General features: G+C 37.1%; 1 protein-coding gene across 1 annotated transcript in view; it reads right to left on the reverse strand.

The window, feature by feature from the left end:
* The window catches only part of EXOC4 (exocyst complex component 4), a 643,616-nt gene that overhangs the window by 599,875 nt on the left and 22,673 nt on the right, over positions 1 to 21,068 (reverse strand). Inside the window, exon 3 of the mRNA XM_016222252.2 lies at positions 12,050 to 12,244. Within this exon, the coding sequence (XP_016077738.2) occupies positions 12,050 to 12,244 (195 nt within the window). The remainder of the gene's footprint in view (positions 1 to 12,049; positions 12,245 to 21,068) is intronic.

The following is a 21,068-nucleotide window of genomic DNA, read 5'->3' on the forward strand; positions in this document are numbered from 1 at the left end:
TCATAGGTTAGTGGTTATGAGAAATTATCAAATTGGGTTCATAAGTGTGACTATATGTGACACTAAATAATGTCACAAATATAATAAAATTGCAGGACAAGACACAGCAGATGAAAGGTGAAGTAGACAACATACAGTGGAATCATTCATTGGTGTTACCTATACATCTACTCACAAATCATCATTCATTCATGCCCCACATGGCCTGTCCTGTGACCTCCTAGAATTCTCAGGTATGCCACACCATTTCTTATAATAGGTTACTACAAGTAGATAATGAGACAACTAAATATATCTAGAATTTTTCTTATATATATTTTCAAAAATTATTTTTGGGGTGAAAGAGATTACTAGCAGGGAATTTTATTCACAGAGTACCAATTTTATCTAACAGAAAACTGGTATTCTACTCAACAAAACCGGAAACTGCTCCTATAAATAACAGAAATCTGTTTGGGAGTTGAAAATAGGTATTTCCTTCAGGATTATGAAAATAAGCAAACATTTACAAAACGTTTTAACACGAGACTGAACAGGACAGCATGTTTTGCTATTGGAAACCTACCCATTAAGAAAACATAAATTCTGAAAAATGTTTCCATAAACTCAGAAAGCAGGTCAAAGCACAGCTAAAATGTACTTAACCAAGAACTGTCTGGTATTTTAAAAAATTTTACCTTCTGATGACAGATGAGTCTACAATAAAAGAAATCTTGATAATTAGAAACTAGTACCTGTAATTTTTCTTTCCCAAGTGTCTATTTCTCAATTTCATGTTAGTTTAAATTAGGAAATTATTATCTCATAGTTAAGTGTTTGTCTTCAGCCAGTCTTACTCAGGCTGATTAGGTGGAAAGATCTAGTTTTGTGCTTTAACATCAACCAATGGAAATGTTTTGGAGAAGCACCAAAGCTGGCCATTCTCAACAGCTGCTTCATTGAAGAAAATGCTAGACAGGAAACTACTGGTCTTTTTTATTGTTTTTCATTTGGGGAGGTAAGTTACACAAAGGTAAATGACATTAGTAACTGTTTCTAAATAGAACTAAGGTTCAAGCCAAAAAAAGAAGGAAAACTTACAAGTATAAACAAAAGAAAACACAACCTGATAACTAAACCATCTGCTAGCTAATGAAAATGCTTATTTTGGCAACAATATTCCCTAAGAAAGCAAATGTCTGCCACTGTTGAGTCCAAAACAAATATTTCCTTCAGGAATCTGATAATTAGTTTGTCTCCCTTAAAAAAGCATTTTTTTTTTTTTTTGGTAGTAAGACAACATAAACATTCTGAAAATGTTGCCTTAGCCCACTTTATAGATGCAGTAAAAAGATAAGACTATTCCAGAGAACCTTTCTCCTTTCCTATAGTAATAATATATAAGAAGACATCTATATTTCTTTATAATATATAAGAAGACATAAGTCAAACAAGTTTTTAGAACAGTCTTAAATAAGAACACCAAAAAAATCTTTGGCTGCAAACAACAAAGAAATGGGCCTTGAAACCCAGAAGAGGGCCATTGACTTAAAGCCTCAGGGCTATTGACAGTTTGGTACTTAGACAGGCTTCCCTAGAAAGCTGCAGCACAAGGCAGGACCAAGTGCCTGGAGCAAGAACTCCCCCCCCCCCCCCCCCCCAGCTCCTCAGTCTGTAGCTAATCAGTGATCAAATCAGGCAATCAAAAATGCCCATTCTTAAAGTCAGTTTGCTAACACGATATTGATCCGACCCAGTCAGGTGCCCCTTCCCCCTAAGGAAAGCAAATACCTATAATGCAGACTCAGCATGCTCTCACCATTAAAGCAGGATGCTGTCTACCTCCATTCTCCCTTCATTACTTTACTGCCAGGGCGATTGCATGTTTTTATTTAATAAACCTTCATCAGCTCAAATGAAGGGTTGTTATTAGTTGAGCTAACAGCCAAATGATAATGCTCCAGAGAGATATCCGTGCTTGTTGGTGCATTAACAAAGGGAGGAGAGGGGCTGAGGTCAAGCACGCGTCAATGTAAATGAGGCGATATTAGGTACTAACAGCTTAATGCAATAGACTGCCTGGGAGATAATGGAATTTCCAGGATAAAGCAAATGAGATGAAGTTATTGATAAGTGAATGAAGGGAGGGGGCTGTAAGATAAAGTGCTGTCAAAAAAAGAAGGCCTTTTACTTGTGAATTTCTTCCTTAAGGTATTTTCAAATCTTAGAAAACAAAACTCAAAAGAGACCAAATATGACTTATAAAGCTTTATGAAACATCTATTTTATTACTGCAGTGGAACAGATTTGTTCTAAAAGCATACCATTGTATTAAGCTATTCTTAAGCTTTCTTTGGAGTTCCTCCCTTATTTTTGTTTTCATCTTGTTTCCTTTTTTTAAAAACATCAAGGCATTCTTATCACAAATAATTCCCACGTTTTATTAACACAAAGGTCTAGGGAAGGGGAGCCTGGTCTTCTAAGACCCAGTAGCCCAAGCCTCACAAAATGACAATATCTGAGAAATAAAATATTAGAATTTTCTATTGTCAGGGGCCTTTAAAGGCTGTCAAGACAGAGACCCCACAACAATTTTACAGATTTAAAAAAAAAAAAAGTGAGGCCCACAAATGTACTTTTTTCCTTAACCTTTATTTTTCTTCCAAATTACGAAAGTAATACATGCTCAATCAAGAAAATTTGAAAAACACAAAATCACAAAGGAAAAAGATGGCCCATATTCTCAATAGTCAGATAAAATAACATATTTTAAACTGACTCCTTCCAGTCAGTTTCCACATAAAGTTTTTGTGAAAATACTGTTATTTTTTAAATATGTTTTCATTTGGCACTACATTGGGAACATCTGCCCATCACTAAATCTATAATCTTTAGTGTTTTCATACTAACCCATTATATGAATAGTCCACACATAACTTATACCAATTCCCTATACTTAAGTAACTGCTATTTTCTTACTTTCATAAATCTTACTGTGAAAATTGTTCTTGTATACACATTTTTGAACACATAATTAAAATTCTTCATTCTTTCCTTAATACAACAATCTAGAAGTAGAATTCCAAATCTAAAGTTATGCACATATTTAGGGCTTCTGATGCATAACGTCAAATTAAGAGCCTTTTTTGTTCTAAATGGACTTAAATCTGTTCACAATTACTTTCCTGATGAAATTAAACCATACTTAACACCTTATGAGAAAGATAAAATTGTATTTGGTTATGAAAAAGCTCATGAAAAAAAAATCCTTCTTTGTTTCTAATCTTATGATTCCTCTAATTCCCAGTTCCCATCAGGGTCCCATAAAGAGGGCATTGAAACCTAGGTTTCTACTCCAAAATACAAGAGAAGAGACCACTAAGAAAGTTATTCTCATTTACCAAGTGTCCCAAAGTCACTTACATTTGTCATCTTGTTATTCTGGGACAAGAAAAAGTTACAGAACAACTGTCCTCTTAAGAGTTGGCAAAGGAGGTCTCAGAATCACTTCAGACACAACACTGAAATCAAGACAATTCGCCCACACTCTGCAAGAGCCCCAGATCCATTAGAACTGCTCAGCACTTATACAGCTCTTTACCAACATGAACTATTAAAATCCCACAAAAGAATGTGAAAGGAATATGGCTTTTTTTCTTTTTTCTTTTTAAGAGCTAGGGAACCACAAGTAATCAGCACTGGGATGGATCTCAGAGATAATAGACTTCTTTAACAAGCTCCTCCTATCTTGTCAAGACCAGCAAAAGCTACTGATCAGCATCATCAAGTTGAGAGAGAGGGCTCCCATCAACAGCATGCATTGTCATCTGCTGCAATTTACACATATCGAGGGTCTCCATCTGGCCACAGACTGACCAATCAAAAACCTATTCAAGTAACTCCATGTGAGGCTGAAACCAGAATATGAGGAATATTCTTAGATTATTCCTCCTAGAGACTCAACTGCATAAACACGTGTGTACACACATGCGTGCACACACACACAGAATCAAGCCAATTAAAACATGTATGCAGTAGTGATGGTAACACTAGGCCAGAAGTGCTACTCAATGTAAACAAGCCCCAAACTACTGCTTTTTCTTTTTACCTGGCACTGTGACAGTAATGATGACAATGCTAGCTACACATTTTAAATTTCATATTGCCTTCACATGTACAAAATTTCACTTTTATTCTCACAACCACTCTAACACAGACAGAGTATTTGTATATCCACTCTATAAAAGGGGATACTAAAAAACAGGGCGAGAAAATGATTTGTCTAAGCTCACAGAACTGGCAAATTGTTGGGTCAAGACTGGAATTAAGAAGGTCTGGCTTTTAAATCCATTTTGTTTGCACTATCCCACACTCTACCTAGCCACCACCTGTCAATAAATAAATTTGTGCCCAAATTTCAATCCATTAAATCCTGGCAATAAGTCAGATAAGAAGCCACAGTAAAGATGCAGGAATCAGGGCACTACGATGACAGCTGTGAACAGTTCCAAGTCAGCCCAAATTTAGAGAGCATCTACATTAACCATTAAACAAAACTCCTATTAACCAAATAGTCACACTATAAAATCAGAATAAGAGTCATACACTCATCAGCTCTATCCAAAAACTGCAACACAGGACAGCAACAAAGCAACATCAGTGAGACTACTTATGCACATTTGTACGTAAATGTGAATATCTCAATGTGATGTCTGTATTATGCAAATATTTGGTTTCTAACTACTTGGAGCAGGTATTAAATAAAGTCAAGGGCAATTAGTTTTGCTTTATTGCATAGCATAGGCTACACCCTACAGCAATGGCTCCAAATCTGTCTATACACTGGAATCACCTGGACAATGTCAAAAATTACTGAAGCTAGTGTCCCACCCCCAGAGATTTCAATGTAATCAGTCTAGGCTGTGACCTGAACTTTAAGATTCTTTTATTAAATTTATTTAAAATTTGTTTCTATTTTTCTATTATGGTTGACATACAATATTATATTAGTTTCAGGTGCACAACACAGTGATTAGACATTTCTATAACTTACAAAGTGATCATCCCCCAATAAATCTAGTACCATCCTGGTACCATACATAGTTATTACAATATTATTGACTATATTCTCTATGCTGTACTTTACATCCCCATGACTTGAAGGATTCCCTAATGCTCAGAGTTTGGGAAACACTGCCCTACAGCCAAGTGATCCAATTTAAAATTTCTAAATATACAAGGTTTAGTGCAATAAAACAGAACTTCTAGTTGCTTTAACATAATATAGATAGGCAGATAAAAGAGCACACTACAAGGGAAGGAAAGCTAATACAATAACCTGGTGCCTATCCAACAGTGTACTTTTAGAAACTCCAGCCTTCAAAAACAAATCTAAATAAAAGGGGCAGTGAGCAGCAAGCAAAAGAGTTGCTGCAAAACCCTGTACTTTCACACTCTAGGAGAAACGTAAGTTGCCACACTAAGTCTACTCAATTGTGGATGCAAAACCAAGGTTACTTGTTTAATAACTTTATTTTCAGCTTTTCCTAAATATTTCTGAAAAGAAGATGTAAGTGTTTGAGGGAATGGAAGAGTCCCAAATGCAGCCAGAAGCAGCTACAGCTGACCACCCTGTCCTACTTCCACCCCAGTATTCCTGGCCCCCCTTTTTTGTTTTATAATGATACAAGCGACACTGTTTATCTGTCCATCATCTGTCTCTCCCAAATAACATGTAAGTTCCTCCAAGGTTAAGACCACCTTCACAGACACATACATTAACAGCAGAAGTGATCACAACAGCATCATCACATCCGTTTGTCTAGCAAAATACGTGCCAGATTCTTTTCTGACGAGTTATTAGTACAGAATCCTGGCATTGGTCTCTCAAGTCCATATTCTACACTAGGAACAGATGGGTGTTAATGGTGACTATTTCATTATTAATCACTGATACATTTTTTATCATGTTATAGAGAAATCTATATGGAATATTGAAACATTTTTGCAAAGTCACTGAACCACTTTCAGGATAAATTCAGTAAGTTCACTAGATTGTCCCAGCTCCTGATATTTATAGAGCTTTCATCTCAATACCATTTCCAGAGTCATGATGAGAGAAAACAGTCCTGTGAGATCTCAGAAAGTTTTAAGTCAGATGAAAGGGCTGGGTGTTTAGGCCCCTTTTTCTTACTTGGACGTTAATCATTTGATAGTGGGTGCATGATCACCTCTTCCCTGACCTTAATATGAAAAAAGGAGAATTAGTCCATTTGCTAATGACAAAGTTTTACTGGCACCAATAGAAGCAACCTCACTGGCCCACCGTTCCTGCTATCAAAGTAATGACAGGAAGAAGATTTTAACATCAACTACTCTAACACTGAAATCAACATTTTCAATGAACCTCCTTCCAACAGTGAACTGCCTTATATCTAATTATGATACTCAGCAGAAAAACACATTTAATACTTCGAGATTTTGCAACAAACTGATCTTGGATAGTTTACCAACAAATTACATTGCTTATAATTAGACAGTCAATGGGTACCCTATGAGCACATACTTGATGCAGGCTGAACAGGTAACTGAAGACACAGAATCTGAAATTTGTCCATGTCAAGTCCCAGAAATAAGGCACAGTATTACTTTGGGGTCTTGCTCACCCATTAGTGCATGTGTTAGAGTATACTAGACTTGTTTTCTGAGACAAATCCTATTTATCTGCCTGCAGTAATTACTCTGATTGTATACAATGTGGAATAGTCTTTCATTCAGATAGAAATCTGCCTCAGAACAGTTTTTAAGATTTTAACATGGGAGCCATCACTACATCCTGTCTTATAGTATCAGTAAAAATAATCAATTAATTATAAAGAACATTTCTAAGCACTTATTGTGTATACTGTGCCTACTTTACAGGTATAGCTTAATATCTCTTAATCTCTTCAACCACCCTTGGGGGTATTATTCTCAACTCCAACTTTCAGCAAAGTCAAGTTAAATAATTAGTCCTAAGTCATCAAGTCAGTAAAAGTCAAAGCTGGATTCTGCACAGGTCCATCTGACCTACACTATACATGCTGACATTCACAACCTTGAATGTTGTCCAACAATTGCAAAGGTAAGCCAAATATATTACAAATATACCTATTTTCATTATAGGGACTTAGAAACTATACGATTAAATAGCTGCCTTGCTTTCTTTATCCCCCAGATGCGGCCACATTTTCACAGTGTAAGTGAAATAATTCCACCATACCATTCTCTCAGCAAAGCACTCTGGGACCCTCTGGGGAGAAGGCAGATACATAAATATAAGTTATTATAATTATCATAATTCTTATCTGACTATATAGCTATGGATTCTTTTTTAAAAGGCATATAAATAATAAAAAGACAAAATGATTAAAAGACATTCAAAATCTCTCCACTCTCTGGAAGACTTAGAAAGGAAAAAAAATTATTTTAGTCACAAGCCTGTGACTGTCAGCTGAAGTGTCTCAAAACTACTCACACTGGCTTGGTTCCCACTGATTGAATGAAACCATGAACTGACTTCTATGGGTTGATAAATCAGAACCTGTGTAAGTGATTTTCGAAGCTTATCTGTGCAATTTCAGTTCGATGCAGACTTCTACAAAAATTTCCCTCAAAAAAAAGTTCATAAAAATATTAACTATCATGAAATACCTTCCTGGTTAGCTCATGCCACTGGGAAGCGGTTGCTATTCTTACATTACTAATTCTTCCCCGAATTAATCAGTCATTGTACATTAGAACCAGCAGCTGGAGTGTTCTGAGTGATAATGAAACCTGTAACAAGGCATCTTCAGCCGTCTTTTCGAGACAATAAGGGAATTAAAATTTCAATTTAAATGCAGAGGTTTGAAACACGCTTCACTGGCAAAATTACTTCAATTAATGTGAGTGGAATACAAAGGACAGACTGCAGAAATGTGATGCAGCAACCAGAAATTATGTCATTAATGTGCTTGCATCAACCCAGCACAATGACTGCAAAGGTCTAATTTAAACCGTACATATCACAAAGCTACAGGCTACACTATAAATCAAGTCTCTGATTTCAATGTGACGGATGCAGGCTCCTTGTTGGATCACATTTAGCTTTTTGTAAGCTAACAGCAGCTGTTTACCTTGAAGAAGGAAACAAAAGGCCATGCCTATTTGCAGACATTGCCAGTCATGACAATTTAATTATTTTATGCAGTACTCAGGTTATCGCATCAAAAGAACTAAATATCCTATCCAGAAGCCAAGTCTAGAGCTATCAGACCAGGCGAATGGTGAAGTGGGAACTGCAGGAGCTGACAGGAGCCAGGGTCACCTCTGATTTAGTTACTCTGGATTTATTAACCTGACTGGGGATTACATTACTGGGCCTGTGCACCTGCCTTAAAATAAAAATGCAAAACCTTCTGTTAAACGAATCCAAGGAAATCAGAGGGTTTTGAAAAACTAGATTATTGTGTCTTCATTGTCCTCTGATATCTTTTAGCACATTTCCATTTGGACCCTTCAGATGCCTTAAGTAGATTTTACTTCTACCACCACATAACCTGAGGAAAGGAAATGTGATTATTTTCTCATATGAAGTCCACTGAAAGAGCAATTACAGACCTTACTTGTCACTCTTATAAACAAAAGGCTAAATTGAAGAATATTTCTGACCTTTTAAGCACACTTAAATCCTATCTCCCTGAAATCTTCACTGTATTTGAGGATATACGATGCCCCAGATCATGCAAAGCAACCACCTCATCTGGAAAATGGGGATGGTATTAGAAACCTATCTCCAACAGGGTTATTGAGAGAATCATATGTGTTAACAAATGTAACATACTTAAAATGGTATCAGCACATAGTGAATGCTCAAGACACATTAGCTATTATAATTATTTTTGTTGTTTAAAAAAACACACAAAAGATTTGAAACTACAGAACCATTATAAAGCAAATAAACAAACAAACAAAAAAATGGAGGAGAAAAATCAGAGCTTCCAGAGAGAGAATAAAATGCCTTTTTTCTGTTTAGTGATAGGAAACTCTTTCGCATAGTTACCCGTCTAACGATCTGTGAACTCTGATGATATGACTATGGCAAGTGCAGGGTAGACAAAAGTAGGTAAGATATAGCCCCTGCCTTCAATGACTACTGTGTAATATAAAACAACAGTATTATATTACAAAGAAACACATACGGCTTATGAAAACAAAGCATCTGCTTGTGTTAAGTATTCTTACCAGAATAAAAATAAGTATATATATTTTTAAAAGAAAAGTATTTGATTCTCTGGGACATTCAGAGATGATGAAATTTATGCCAAGTCATAAAGAATAAAGAATCATTTTCCAGGCAGACAGGATTGGGATTAGTTTCAGGGAAATGTATGATCAATTAAAAAAGAAAAATCTATAGTATCCCTATAGAGCAGCAATAAATAGCTAGAAATTGTAATTAACAAAAAGCCATTGTTTTAACAAACAAAAATATGATACTCAGAAATAAAACAAAAAATATATAGTCCAGTATCTCTAAGGAATGCATTATTATAAAGAACATAAACAAACACTTCAATAAATGAGAGACATATCCTGTTCACTGAAAGGCCTGCATTACAACGATAAAATTCTCTTAAATTTAATCAAAATGCCATCACACTTTTTGTGGAACTTGACAAGCTGATACTAAAACTGATATGGAAGAGTAAAGTGCCAAGAATAGCACAGACAATTCTGAACAGCAAGGTGAGAGAAAGTCTTCACCTGCTGTCAAGATATATTATAAAATTATAGTAATTAAAACAGCATGGTTTTGTTACAGATACAGATGAGACCAACTGAACAAAATAAAGAGCTCAGAAACACCCATGCATATGTAAAAACTTGGTATGTGACCAAGATGGCATTAAATCAGTAGGGAATGGGTTCAATAAATGGTCTGAGCCAAGTAGCTATTTATATGGAAGATAAAATTAGGTCTCCAGTTCATACTATATATGAAAGTAGATTCTAAATGGATTAAAGAAGAAGGCATAGGAGATTCTCTTTATGACACTGGGCTAGAAAAAAAATAAAAATAAAAATCACATAACGGAAAATAAATGAGAAACTTTATTGCATTAAACTTTAAAACTTCTTCATAACAAAAGACACCATAAACAAAGTAAAAAAGATATTCCACCAACTGAGAGAAGACATTTACAATCCATCCAACAGATAAAGGATTAGTATCTAGAATATATAAAGAACTACAAATAGCAAAAAGGAACTTCTGAGAAGTGCATCTCATACACTCAACCCTTTTCTGAAGGTGACTATTCTTCCTTCCCACCCCCCAACCATACAGTTTTAGTTGGAACTGACAATTACAGTGCCCAAGCAGGCCCAATCCAGATCCTACCCCTGTATTTTTTTTTTTTAATCATCACCCGAGGATATGTTTTCATTGATTTCAGAGAAAGAGGAAGGGGGAAGAGAGAGGTAAACATTGATGTGAGGAACATCAATTGGTTGTCTCCCATATGAGCGCTGATGGGAATCGAACCCACAACCTAGGTATGTGCCCTGACCTGGAACAGAACCTGCCACCTTTTGGTGTACAGGATAATGCTCCAAATAACTGAGCCACCCAGCCAGGGCCTACTTCTGTATTTTTTAATTAGAAAAAAAGATTATTTTCCTCTGCAAAGCTGAAGAGATATAGGCTACAGCCTACACTCCTTCTTCTCCCCAAACACCCAGACCCCACCCACAGTGGAAGAAACATCTACAACAGCACAATGAAGAAGACACGCAAAAGAAGATATTCCGCATGCCTGTCCTTTTAACAGACTGGTTACATGAGTAAAGCAATTCTTTTACCTAAGCTGGAGCTGGATTTCTGTACCTTGCAACCAAGAATTTAAAGACGTATTTAATGAGATTCTTAAGAAAATAAGTCAAAAAAAAAAACACCAAAAAACTATTCATTATTGATTAGCTCTTTAGTAAATAAATTAGCACTTAATAAAACCATAAAACAAAAATCTGAAATCCTAAAAGAACAAAACACAGAAATAAATGCTAACAACCTATTTTTAATATATGGCACTTATTTAAAAGCAGGCCCACTACAAAAAAAAATGCTAAATACATTCTCTAAGCTTATCTACTCTGATTGCTGAATCCTAATCATTTAGCACATACACACATCCTAATGCTATACCAAGAGGAAAGCTGAAAGGTGACTATTTTTCTTTTTGGTCAGACCACCCTATAGTCATTATTCAGGAAGATGTCACTATGAACAAGATACTGAAAATGGCCAATTCTTTTGCCACTCCCAAGAGCAGACCATGACTAACCTCCTTCCACTGTGGCAACTGACTATGCCCATCACGAATCAGGTTTTAGAACAGAATATCATGGCCCATCTCACCTCTAGGCTACCAACCTTCCCTAAAAGCTCCTTACATGTGTATTTTCATTTTTTATTCATCTTCTTGATGCTCAGCTACATGCACCACCAGTTGCCACCTTCTCTGAATTTTCATTTCAAATTCAAAAAGTGGCAGACTAGGCTAACATAGAGGCTAAAGGCGAGGCTGTGGAGTACTCTTGCTTGACAAAGGTACTTCCAAAATTTCTTTCTTTCTTATCAATTTAAAGGGAAAAACAAAGCCCTAATGTAAAAATTCCTTCAAAGAATTTGTGGAGCATCAAGTTTATAAATCTCCCCAAGTTCTCTTTCATGCACGTTTCATTCTTTAAAATAGGATTCATTTACTATCTTCCTCTGAAGCTAAAACACCTCTCATTACTATTCCAACATGATTAAAGTACTGATTTCTTACCATTGTTCCAAAGGCAGGCAATACATAAATAATAATCTCCTCCCCATTTCAAACACTGAATTTAGGAAGAGAACCAGCCAGGCTTCACCTGCAAAGGCCTGAGAACCCCAAGAGGGCAGTGTGTAATGTGCTACATGAATTACAGAACTCAGAGAACAAAGGGAGTGCTTTGCTATCTTAGCAGAAACGGCCATTAGCTCAGGCTGTTCCCTTACCAGCATGTCGGTGGCGCTGAGATAGTGCTTGCTGGCCATGCACTGTTCCAGCTTCTGAGGCACCTGCTTGATGTTCTCAATTTCATCCAGCAGGTTCAGGACATGCTTATGTTCGATTCCTTCAATCCACAGTTTCCGAAGCTCATCCCTTTTGCAATGCAACAGCATCTTGCATGAAAGCAGATTTTCTTTCACCTACAATTAAACAGATTCAATCTTGGGTCATTCCAAAGTCTTGCCAGCCTTAACCCATATCCAGTTAGTGTTCTTTGTTGGTACCACTGTAAGTAACAAATCCTCATTCACACGCCCACTTATTTCCCTTGGTCAGTCGCTTGCAAAATTCTAACTCTGATTCTGACACCAACTCAATTGAGTACATCTCTGTGTCTGTATTTTCTCTCCTGTAAAATGAGAAAACTACTCCCAACCTACCTGTGAGTGCATCTAGAAGAAATTACGTAGTATATAAAGCACTCTGAAAATATGAAGTACCGCACTGATGTTGACATATCCAAAAGGAAATGGCTGATACAAGAGTCTGCCTATTATTTCTTCCCCATTCTTTCTTGCATCTTCCCGATTCCACTGATAGGTCACTTGGTCCTTCCTTCTAGATCAAGAACTTCAGCTAAGGTTTACAACCAAGGAACTGACATTCATCGGAACTGACTAAAATGAAGAGAAGACCAGTTTCCAAAAAAGAATAGACACATCCAGAGATAATCTCAAAGTAAAAAGAACTGGTACATACCAAGATTTTTTTACCATGTATTTTGATTTTTAGATATTAAGTAACACAATGGCAAGCATTCTCACAGATGTGCATAGTGATCAGCACAGGCACAGCCCAACAAACAGGAGGCGGATGAGAGGAGCAGGGAAGGGTAGTCACAATGTATGCACGTGAAGAGTGTATTTACATTTTCTACCCTAATGAAAAATGACCTCTCACAATTCACAGAACTACTTCCATATACTTTTGCTGTTCCTTACATGTATTTTTATTTAAGTTAGAATTTAACACTTGTGTACAGCTTTGTATTTGGTTTTTCTTTGAGGTTCATCTCCAGTGTACCACTTGATGAGTTTTAGTAAATGCCTACACCTGTATAATCCAAACCATCAATATACAGGTCATTTCCATTATCCTAGAATGTCTACAATGTTTCTGATAATTAAAAATCTATTGTCTTTCACAAGATCTGGAGTGGTGTTGCACATAATGACACAATAATTCTGGGGATTACGAAGCTAAATTTCAACATTTTTCCAAGAAACATGGAAAATATGAAGATAGAATGCTAACTTTAGGAGGTTTCTTGAGAAAGCATCTCATCTATTCCTACAACTTTAGGACAACACCTAAAATATACTTTTATGAAACTCTCCAATGTTAAAAAAAAAAAAAAAAAAGCCCTTAATAAGGAGATTTTGTACTCTCTTAAAAAGCATAATGGAATAATTAAGTAGCTTTGGGGTGTGGAGGGTCAGAAATCCCTTTGAAAATCTGCTGAAGACAGTCCTAATTACCTGTACTCCTTCCTGCAATCCCACCAAGGTGGGATTTTTAAGTATAAACACCAAGAAAAGAAAGCAGAGAGGAGAGAATAATAAGAGATGACAACAAAACTTTGGAAGCTGGCAAAACAATGGGTGGTGTGTAACAACATTAGCAGAGCAGAGCAATCAGGAAAGTCTTAGCCTGGACTGGGGTTTGCTATGACTAATAGGATGCTCCAAGAACACTGAAGATAGGAACACAGGGTTAAAACTTTCTATAAGGAGTATTGTAAGCCCTAGATCATCATTAAACCACACAGAGAGGTAATTCACTCCCCCAATAATAGCCAAATAGGTTTATGATATGAAAGAACTGAACCAGAAAGGATATAGACCAGTAAATGCTGGATAGAAATGTACTGGATAGAAAGCTGGAAGATGAAGTCAAAGTGGGTCTAAGGAACAGTAAGATCCTTGGCCCCTCTAGACCCTCAGCCTCCTTCCAAGACTGAGTCCAGCAACACTCAGCTTGACTTTTAGCCCCAACACAGGGAACTTATGGCTTTTGCTGGCAAAAGTAACCAAGTGAGAAAAACCTATAGATGGTGACATTTGAAGTTTCATCAAGGAAATTCCAGAGTCCCTACCCAAGAGTCACTAGACAAGCCCCGTAACGTGCCCTGAGCTTCCTATCAGCTTCGTAGTGCCTCCCTCTTACATACAAATAGTTAGCCAAGGATCACCAGACAGTCGAGGAAAGTCTGTAATATGGAAAGATAGGAATCAAAACAAAAGGAAAAAAGTACAGGAGGGAAGTGGGGGATGAACTATGCAGGAAACAGTTAAAAAAACAAACTATAATTAATATCCTTAGGAAAAATGAGAGGATATTACATCAAAGAAAAGAGTGAAAAGCAACTCTTCAAAATTAAAAAATATGATAGAAAAAATCTAGTACAAAGATTAAAAGATGCCCTTGAATAAATATCAAAAGAACACACCATAAAAAACAAGATATAGGTAAAAAGTAGGTAAAAGAAAATGAGGCATTGAACTAAGAAGTCCAATACTTGCCAAACAGGAGTTCCAGGGAAGAAAAAAAGAAAAAAATGCAGTGGAGGAAAATACCAATGAAATAATAAAAGAACAAAAGAATGAGCTTTCAGATTGAAAGGCACACCAAGTGTTCAAGACAACGAGGCAAACACAAGGCCCAAGCCAGGGCACATCATTCTGACATGTAAGAACACAAGGGATAGAGAGAAGTTTGTAAAAGCTTTGGGCGGGGGAGTCATACAAACGACTGTGAATCAGCAAGCATATCAGGATGCAAGCTGTCAAACAATAAACTCCACCTGCACCATCTCTCACCAAGCTACTGAAGAATGTGCTCCATCAATACAAGAGAAAAACGGAAGAAACCCAGGGTACAGGGACAGGGCAGGGGTGAACCAATGCAGACCAAAAGCAACAGGATTATTCAACCACTGACTCCAAGAAAACAACAAAATTACACAAGCAAAAAGAGTACGCTGGATGGCCTAGATGTAAATATTTATGTAGTTATAATAGAGTAGGCACTATTTAACCGAAAACTAGGAAGCAACTATATAGAGAGGATGAGGAAAGACATGGCGGGGTGAGGGAGAGAGTGGGAAGGGAATACATCCCATTTCCCACAGCTGAAAGTTCATATGCAATGTCTAAAATAGAAAACTAGTATAAACACATTACTCAGAAATATAGAAATACAAATATCTGAAGAGGAAAACTAAGAATAAAAGTCAGTGCCTCCGAAGTGCTGGAGTTGGAACTAGAGTAGGATAAGGTGGGGGAGTGCTGGTTTTTATCAGCACTTATGATTTTACCTGATTTTTAAAGTCATTTCCAGATCCTCTTGGAGTTCTTAGTCTCTCAGTTAAGAACTCCAGCTATTTAATCTACTGTATTTTAAATCTCAGTTAAAATCTGTTAGAATATGATTTCTGATATTCTACTCATATCACTTTGGTTCTATAAATCTCAACTTTTTCCTCTGTAATTGTTACTATGGAAACAGTTAAAAGTAAATTTGATGTCAGACAACACCCAACTAGGCTCTTGATCAAGAGAAACTTAGAGTGTCAATAAATCTTGGCAAACTCCTTCCTGATTGGAAAAAGACCATTTATAGCATTTCACACTAGTATATACACAATGGAATCAGCTCGCTTCTTACTGTTGCTAACTACATGAAGGAAAACTGAAAAGGACAGTAGCACTGGGGGAGGGGGACAGATGGCATCAAGCTGTGTGGAAAACGAGCATCACTAAAATTATCCCTTAAACCAGTTAGTTAAGCAAAGCTGCAGACATAAGAAGCTATAAGAACTTTTAATACTAAACTGCCCTGGGGATCAGGGGTTTTTTTTATTACAAAGTCAGAGCTACAAAGAAATGTTATTTTAAAAGTTGGGGGATGGGGATGATACCAGTCAGCAATAAAAGGGAAGAAATATGAATCTCAAAAACATGCTGAGCAAAAAAAGCTAGGTGCAAAAGGGTACATACTGTATGAACTTCTAGAAAAGGCAAAAATAATTTATAGTTATCATTTCAAATCAGTAGCTGCTTCGAACAGGATGTGGGGGTGATTAACTGCAAAGAGGCAGGAGGGCAGTGGGGTGACGGTACACATTCAGGGGTATACACATTTGCCAAACTCACTGAACTATACTCTAAAAATACTGCATTTTATATTATGTAAATTATAGCTCAATAAATATGGTTTTTTAAAGAGGGGAGAAACAGGGCTATGTCCATCAATGAATAACAATATCTAAACATGAGAAAGGCAAATTATATACATTTATCTCAAATGCCTGTTTTACTTTTATGAATGTGTCAACATTTTAATTTCAATCTATTTATCAGAACAATTAAAATTTTAAATTGTGTTACTTTGCTTCTTCCTTAAATAAATCCATGAAGAGGCAAGTTGTTCAAATCATGACATCAAAACCCAAGCAGAAACCCTTCCTCAAACACAAGTTTCCTCTGCTTCCTGAGGATTCCATAACTTCACAATTGCTCCTCACCACTTTTCAGCAACAGGAATTTCAGTTTCATATACAAGAACTGCAAGTCACTCTGATTAGACAATCTGGGAAACAGAAGATAAAGAGAACAGGGCTCAGGAGGTTACAGTAAATACACATGTGAGGTGATATGGACAGCAGAGTAGTTGAGATTTTTGCAGCCCTGCCTTGGGAAAGGTAGAGAGAGGAGGAACACTACCTGGACCTCTGAATGACACTGTGGTAGCATTTGTGAGAGAAGCGGCAGAAATAGCTGCAAGAGAGGCTGAGGGATGTAGGCACAGGGGAGGTGGTGAAGTGCCAGCACTCTGAAGTCCTAAAATCAGAAAAGCACTGAATTTGGATCAAGAATAAAGGGTAAATGCCTTTGAGTGTGCATCTTATCTGTAAGTACAACAAACGTGCAAGCACCTCGCTAAAACAGTAAACTAACCCCCTGAAAGCTCCCCATATATAAGGGATAGTAAATTAAAATTAATATAACAAATTCTTCTTAATTCTAAAAGCACAAAATATAGTGGTATTTTCTCTTTTTTAATAGTAAAAATAAATCTACATATTAGTATTTCATGAGTACTTTCCTGATGTTAGTGTCCAATCCATTTTTTTCCAAAATCTAATACAAAGTACGTAGAAGAATGAACTTCAGAAACACTGATCACTATTCTCTTTAAAAGTCCTTTATAACTATAGGTCATTCTTAAATTACCCTCAAACTTATTCCCATGCTTCTATTCTCTTAGTTTTTTTAGCTACCATTTTAAGGTCTTAAATTGTCTGAGAGGCTCCACTCAACCCTTTCCAAGGGCAATACTTAACCTTTTCAGTTGCAGAGTCTGGATACGATACGCAAATAAATAGACACTGCTCAACTTAATGGAAACATACCTCATAGTTCCCGTGACTGCCTTAATGCATTGCAGACTCCTGCCTAGACCTTAAACTACAGTATCTCATTATTGCCCACTGTTAGCATGTCCATTTCTAGGCGTCCTTCCCTTTCTCATACAAGCAGCTAGGATTTTCCATCTTATATTAGGGTTATAAATAAATTCCTACAAAACTATATTGCTCTACTGTGACTTTATAAATATTAATTAAGGTTATTCCTCCATCTAATTCTATCTTGCAAGGTATACTTCCATATAAAAGCCACAAAGTTGTTTTAGTTAAATGTCAATGAACAAATGTTGCATTATTCAATGATTAAGCCCTAACAACTTCACTTGAATGATCATGTATAATTATTTTCAATTACAGGCAAGAAAAATGAGTTAAGAGCTTGATCTAGTAGCAACAAGGCGGCCAAAATTGGGATGAAACATAAAGTGTTTGTACACATGTCACAACAGAGCAAGTATCTATGTTTTCCCATCAGCCTACCTGCTCCTGTGATAAGCACTGGATGGACTACATAGTATCTTCAAAGAAATCTAATATCATCTCATCCACCCATTACCCCATGGAGGAAACCCTCAAATACCAATAAGCATCCCTGAACAGTCTGAGTCCTCAACTTGTATCGACCATATTAATTCATATTGGTGCTGCAGCTACTACTGTTATTATATGACCAACTGGACCCTGAAGTTCCCTAATGCAGTAACATCACATTTTAACCACTTTTACAATATATTCAACACTAATAGGACTGCCCAAGTATTTTGCTTATTATCCACATTACTTCACCTGATCAATCATACATGGTATTCTATTTGCCTTTTTTTTAATCTAGAAAAAAAGTCCCAAAAGGACCTGACTAATGTAAAAAATTTGGACCATCTGGGAAGAGTGTCAAATCTGTCAGCTCATATCATCCTCGAGGACATAGATTCTACCAATGTAACATAAATCCACACATGAAACTAATACCAAAATGGGAAAGTAAAAAGTTTTTCTTTTCCCATTTTTCAATCACTAAAGACTTTTTTGAAAAGAGTTTTAACCCTTTCTTGCACTTTCCAGTATTGAAGCTAATTCATAACACAGAATTATGTGACTTTTTTTTCCTTGACTACTGATACAATAAACCAACATTTTCTCTCTTGGTTTCCTTTGCTCACAACTGCACCATACTTAAAAATGAGGATGGTGCCCTGGCCGGTGTGGCTCAGTTGGTTGGGCATCATCACATGCACCAAAAGGTTGCAAGTTTGATTCCTGGCCCGAGCACATACCTAGGTTGCAGGCTCGATCCCTGGTAGGGGGCGTGCAGGAGGTAGCCAATGGATGTTTGTCTCTAACATCAACGTTTTTCTCTCTCTCTCCTCCCATTCTTTCTCTATAAAAATCAATAAACTATTCTTTTAAAAAAAAATGAGGATGGTGAACAGACTGTGGCTACTAAAACATGTGCAATTATCAAGATGAACCTCCTTTTTTTATGTTTTTATTGATTTCAGAGAGAGGAAGGGAGAGGGGGAGAGAGAGAGAAACTTCAATGATGAGAGTCATTGATCGGCTGCCTCCTGCACACCCTTGGCTGGGGATCGAGCCTGAAACCCGGGCATGTGCCCTGACCAGGAATCGAATGCAATCTTCTGGATCCTAGGTCGATGCTCAACCACTGAGCCACACCAGCCAGGCAAGATGAGCCTCTTTTTCACTCTGAGCAAACAGTCTTTGGGCAAAGATGCTGTCAACTCGGAGAGACGGGGAGTCAAGGCAGAAACCACAACAGTGCTTCCCTTGAGATTACGACCACATCCCTTCAGTCAAGCGAACTAATCAAAAAACACAAATACCAGAAGGTCCTTCACCCTTATTGTGATTACCCAAGGCAAAGCCAGAAGGTCAGCAGCTCTCTATACATTCATTTCTGATCCCTCTTGGGCTGAGTCTATTGGGTCAAAATGGGCTATAGTTCATTTTAAATCTAGAGCAACTGATATATACCTTTACCTAGTCTCACAGATAAATCCATAGGATAAACTCAGCCAAGAATTATAGTATTGCTTTCAAAAATGCCCAGTTAATTTTAAAATATAAAGGTCAGCAAATTGCTTCAAAAAGGTTAAGAGCTTACTGATTCGACAACTGTACTCTTAGAGGCTGAAACATATCAACAGCAATCTTAGAAGAATAGTTTATATATCTGCTTACCAGAAAATCACAATATAAGGTCTAGAAGACAGGGAAGAAACATGTGAGAACGCCTTGAGCTCAGCTGTTACTGGGCAGGCGGAGTACAAGGAATCCCCACCCCAGTCAAATGGCACACGGCAGTGCATTTCAAATGGTCTACGTAGCCCGCAGCCCACAGAGGTGCTGAAGAGGCAACTGGGAACTGTTGAAGTGGGGACCAAGCATGAGCTCCAGACCTCTTACCCCACATCCAACAAGAAGACAGCACCACCTCCCTCAATGTTTCATATGCTGGGGTTCTGCCAAATATCTAATTTTTAAAAAGGGAATTGGTCGGGGTGGGGGAGTTACTGCTTTTTAAATGTCTGAAAACCAGCAGCAAGGGCTTTAGAGTCAGGGAGACCAGAGTTCAAATTCTAGATTTGTTGAATTAGGAATAGACACAACCATGCCTGCCAAGGAATCAGTGCTCAACAAGTGGTAGAAAATATTACTTATCTATGAGTACTAAGAGGTATTAAAAGAGTGACCTCGAAATATACAACCAAGAACCCCATAACTATAATGTGACAGTACACAATGTTTACCTATCAGTTTATCCCTTAGCCAAATATAAAAATGCCCCTTATGAACACACTTTATCCCTTAAGTACTAAAGGAATGGCACCCAGGAACCCCCAAGAGCTTTCCATGCACCTATCATGAAAGGAAGGAGGCAGGGAGAGAGTGGCGGAGGAAGGAAGAAAAGGGGCAGAAAGAGGGGAGAAAAAGGGGAGGGAATCAGAGGGAGAAAAAGAGTGAAAGAGAAAAGAAACAACTCCAAAATATGAAAAGAAAATGACAAAATAAAAATTAATATATGCTTGTCACTACTAAGAATTATATTCAAGAATTTTGGTATTCATAAATATTTCATTATATGTTTAAATAATTTATGTTAGATTTTCTTCACAAAAATTACAAAGAATGTACAATGACTGCAGAGAAATCACAGCCAACTTCAAATTATGTGACATACTCAAAGGCAAAATTTCCAAAGACAAAAAAAATTTTTCAAGTGCTACAGCAATATACACATATACACACACAATGCATGATGTGAGCACATTAAATACAATGGATACACTGTGATGGGAGCTTCAACTAGTAAGAGGCCTAGACTCTTAAAATAGCTCTTTTCTGTGGTTTAAATTCCTTTCGGTCTTCCTCAAGTTGTGGCCATCGCCTGCGTCATTTCAGAGAGAAGTGATGACAGGAGCCAAGGATGAGACAGAGAAGAAGCAAATCCCCGTTGCCCTCTGTGACCCTCAGGCTTTCCAACAGATGCATTCACAACCCTGAAAGCACCCTTAGCA

Source organism: Miniopterus natalensis, chromosome 10, assembly GCF_054644295.1.
Source record: "Miniopterus natalensis isolate mMinNat1 chromosome 10, mMinNat1.hap1, whole genome shotgun sequence".
Taxonomy (NCBI): Eukaryota; Metazoa; Chordata; class Mammalia; order Chiroptera; family Miniopteridae; genus Miniopterus; species Miniopterus natalensis.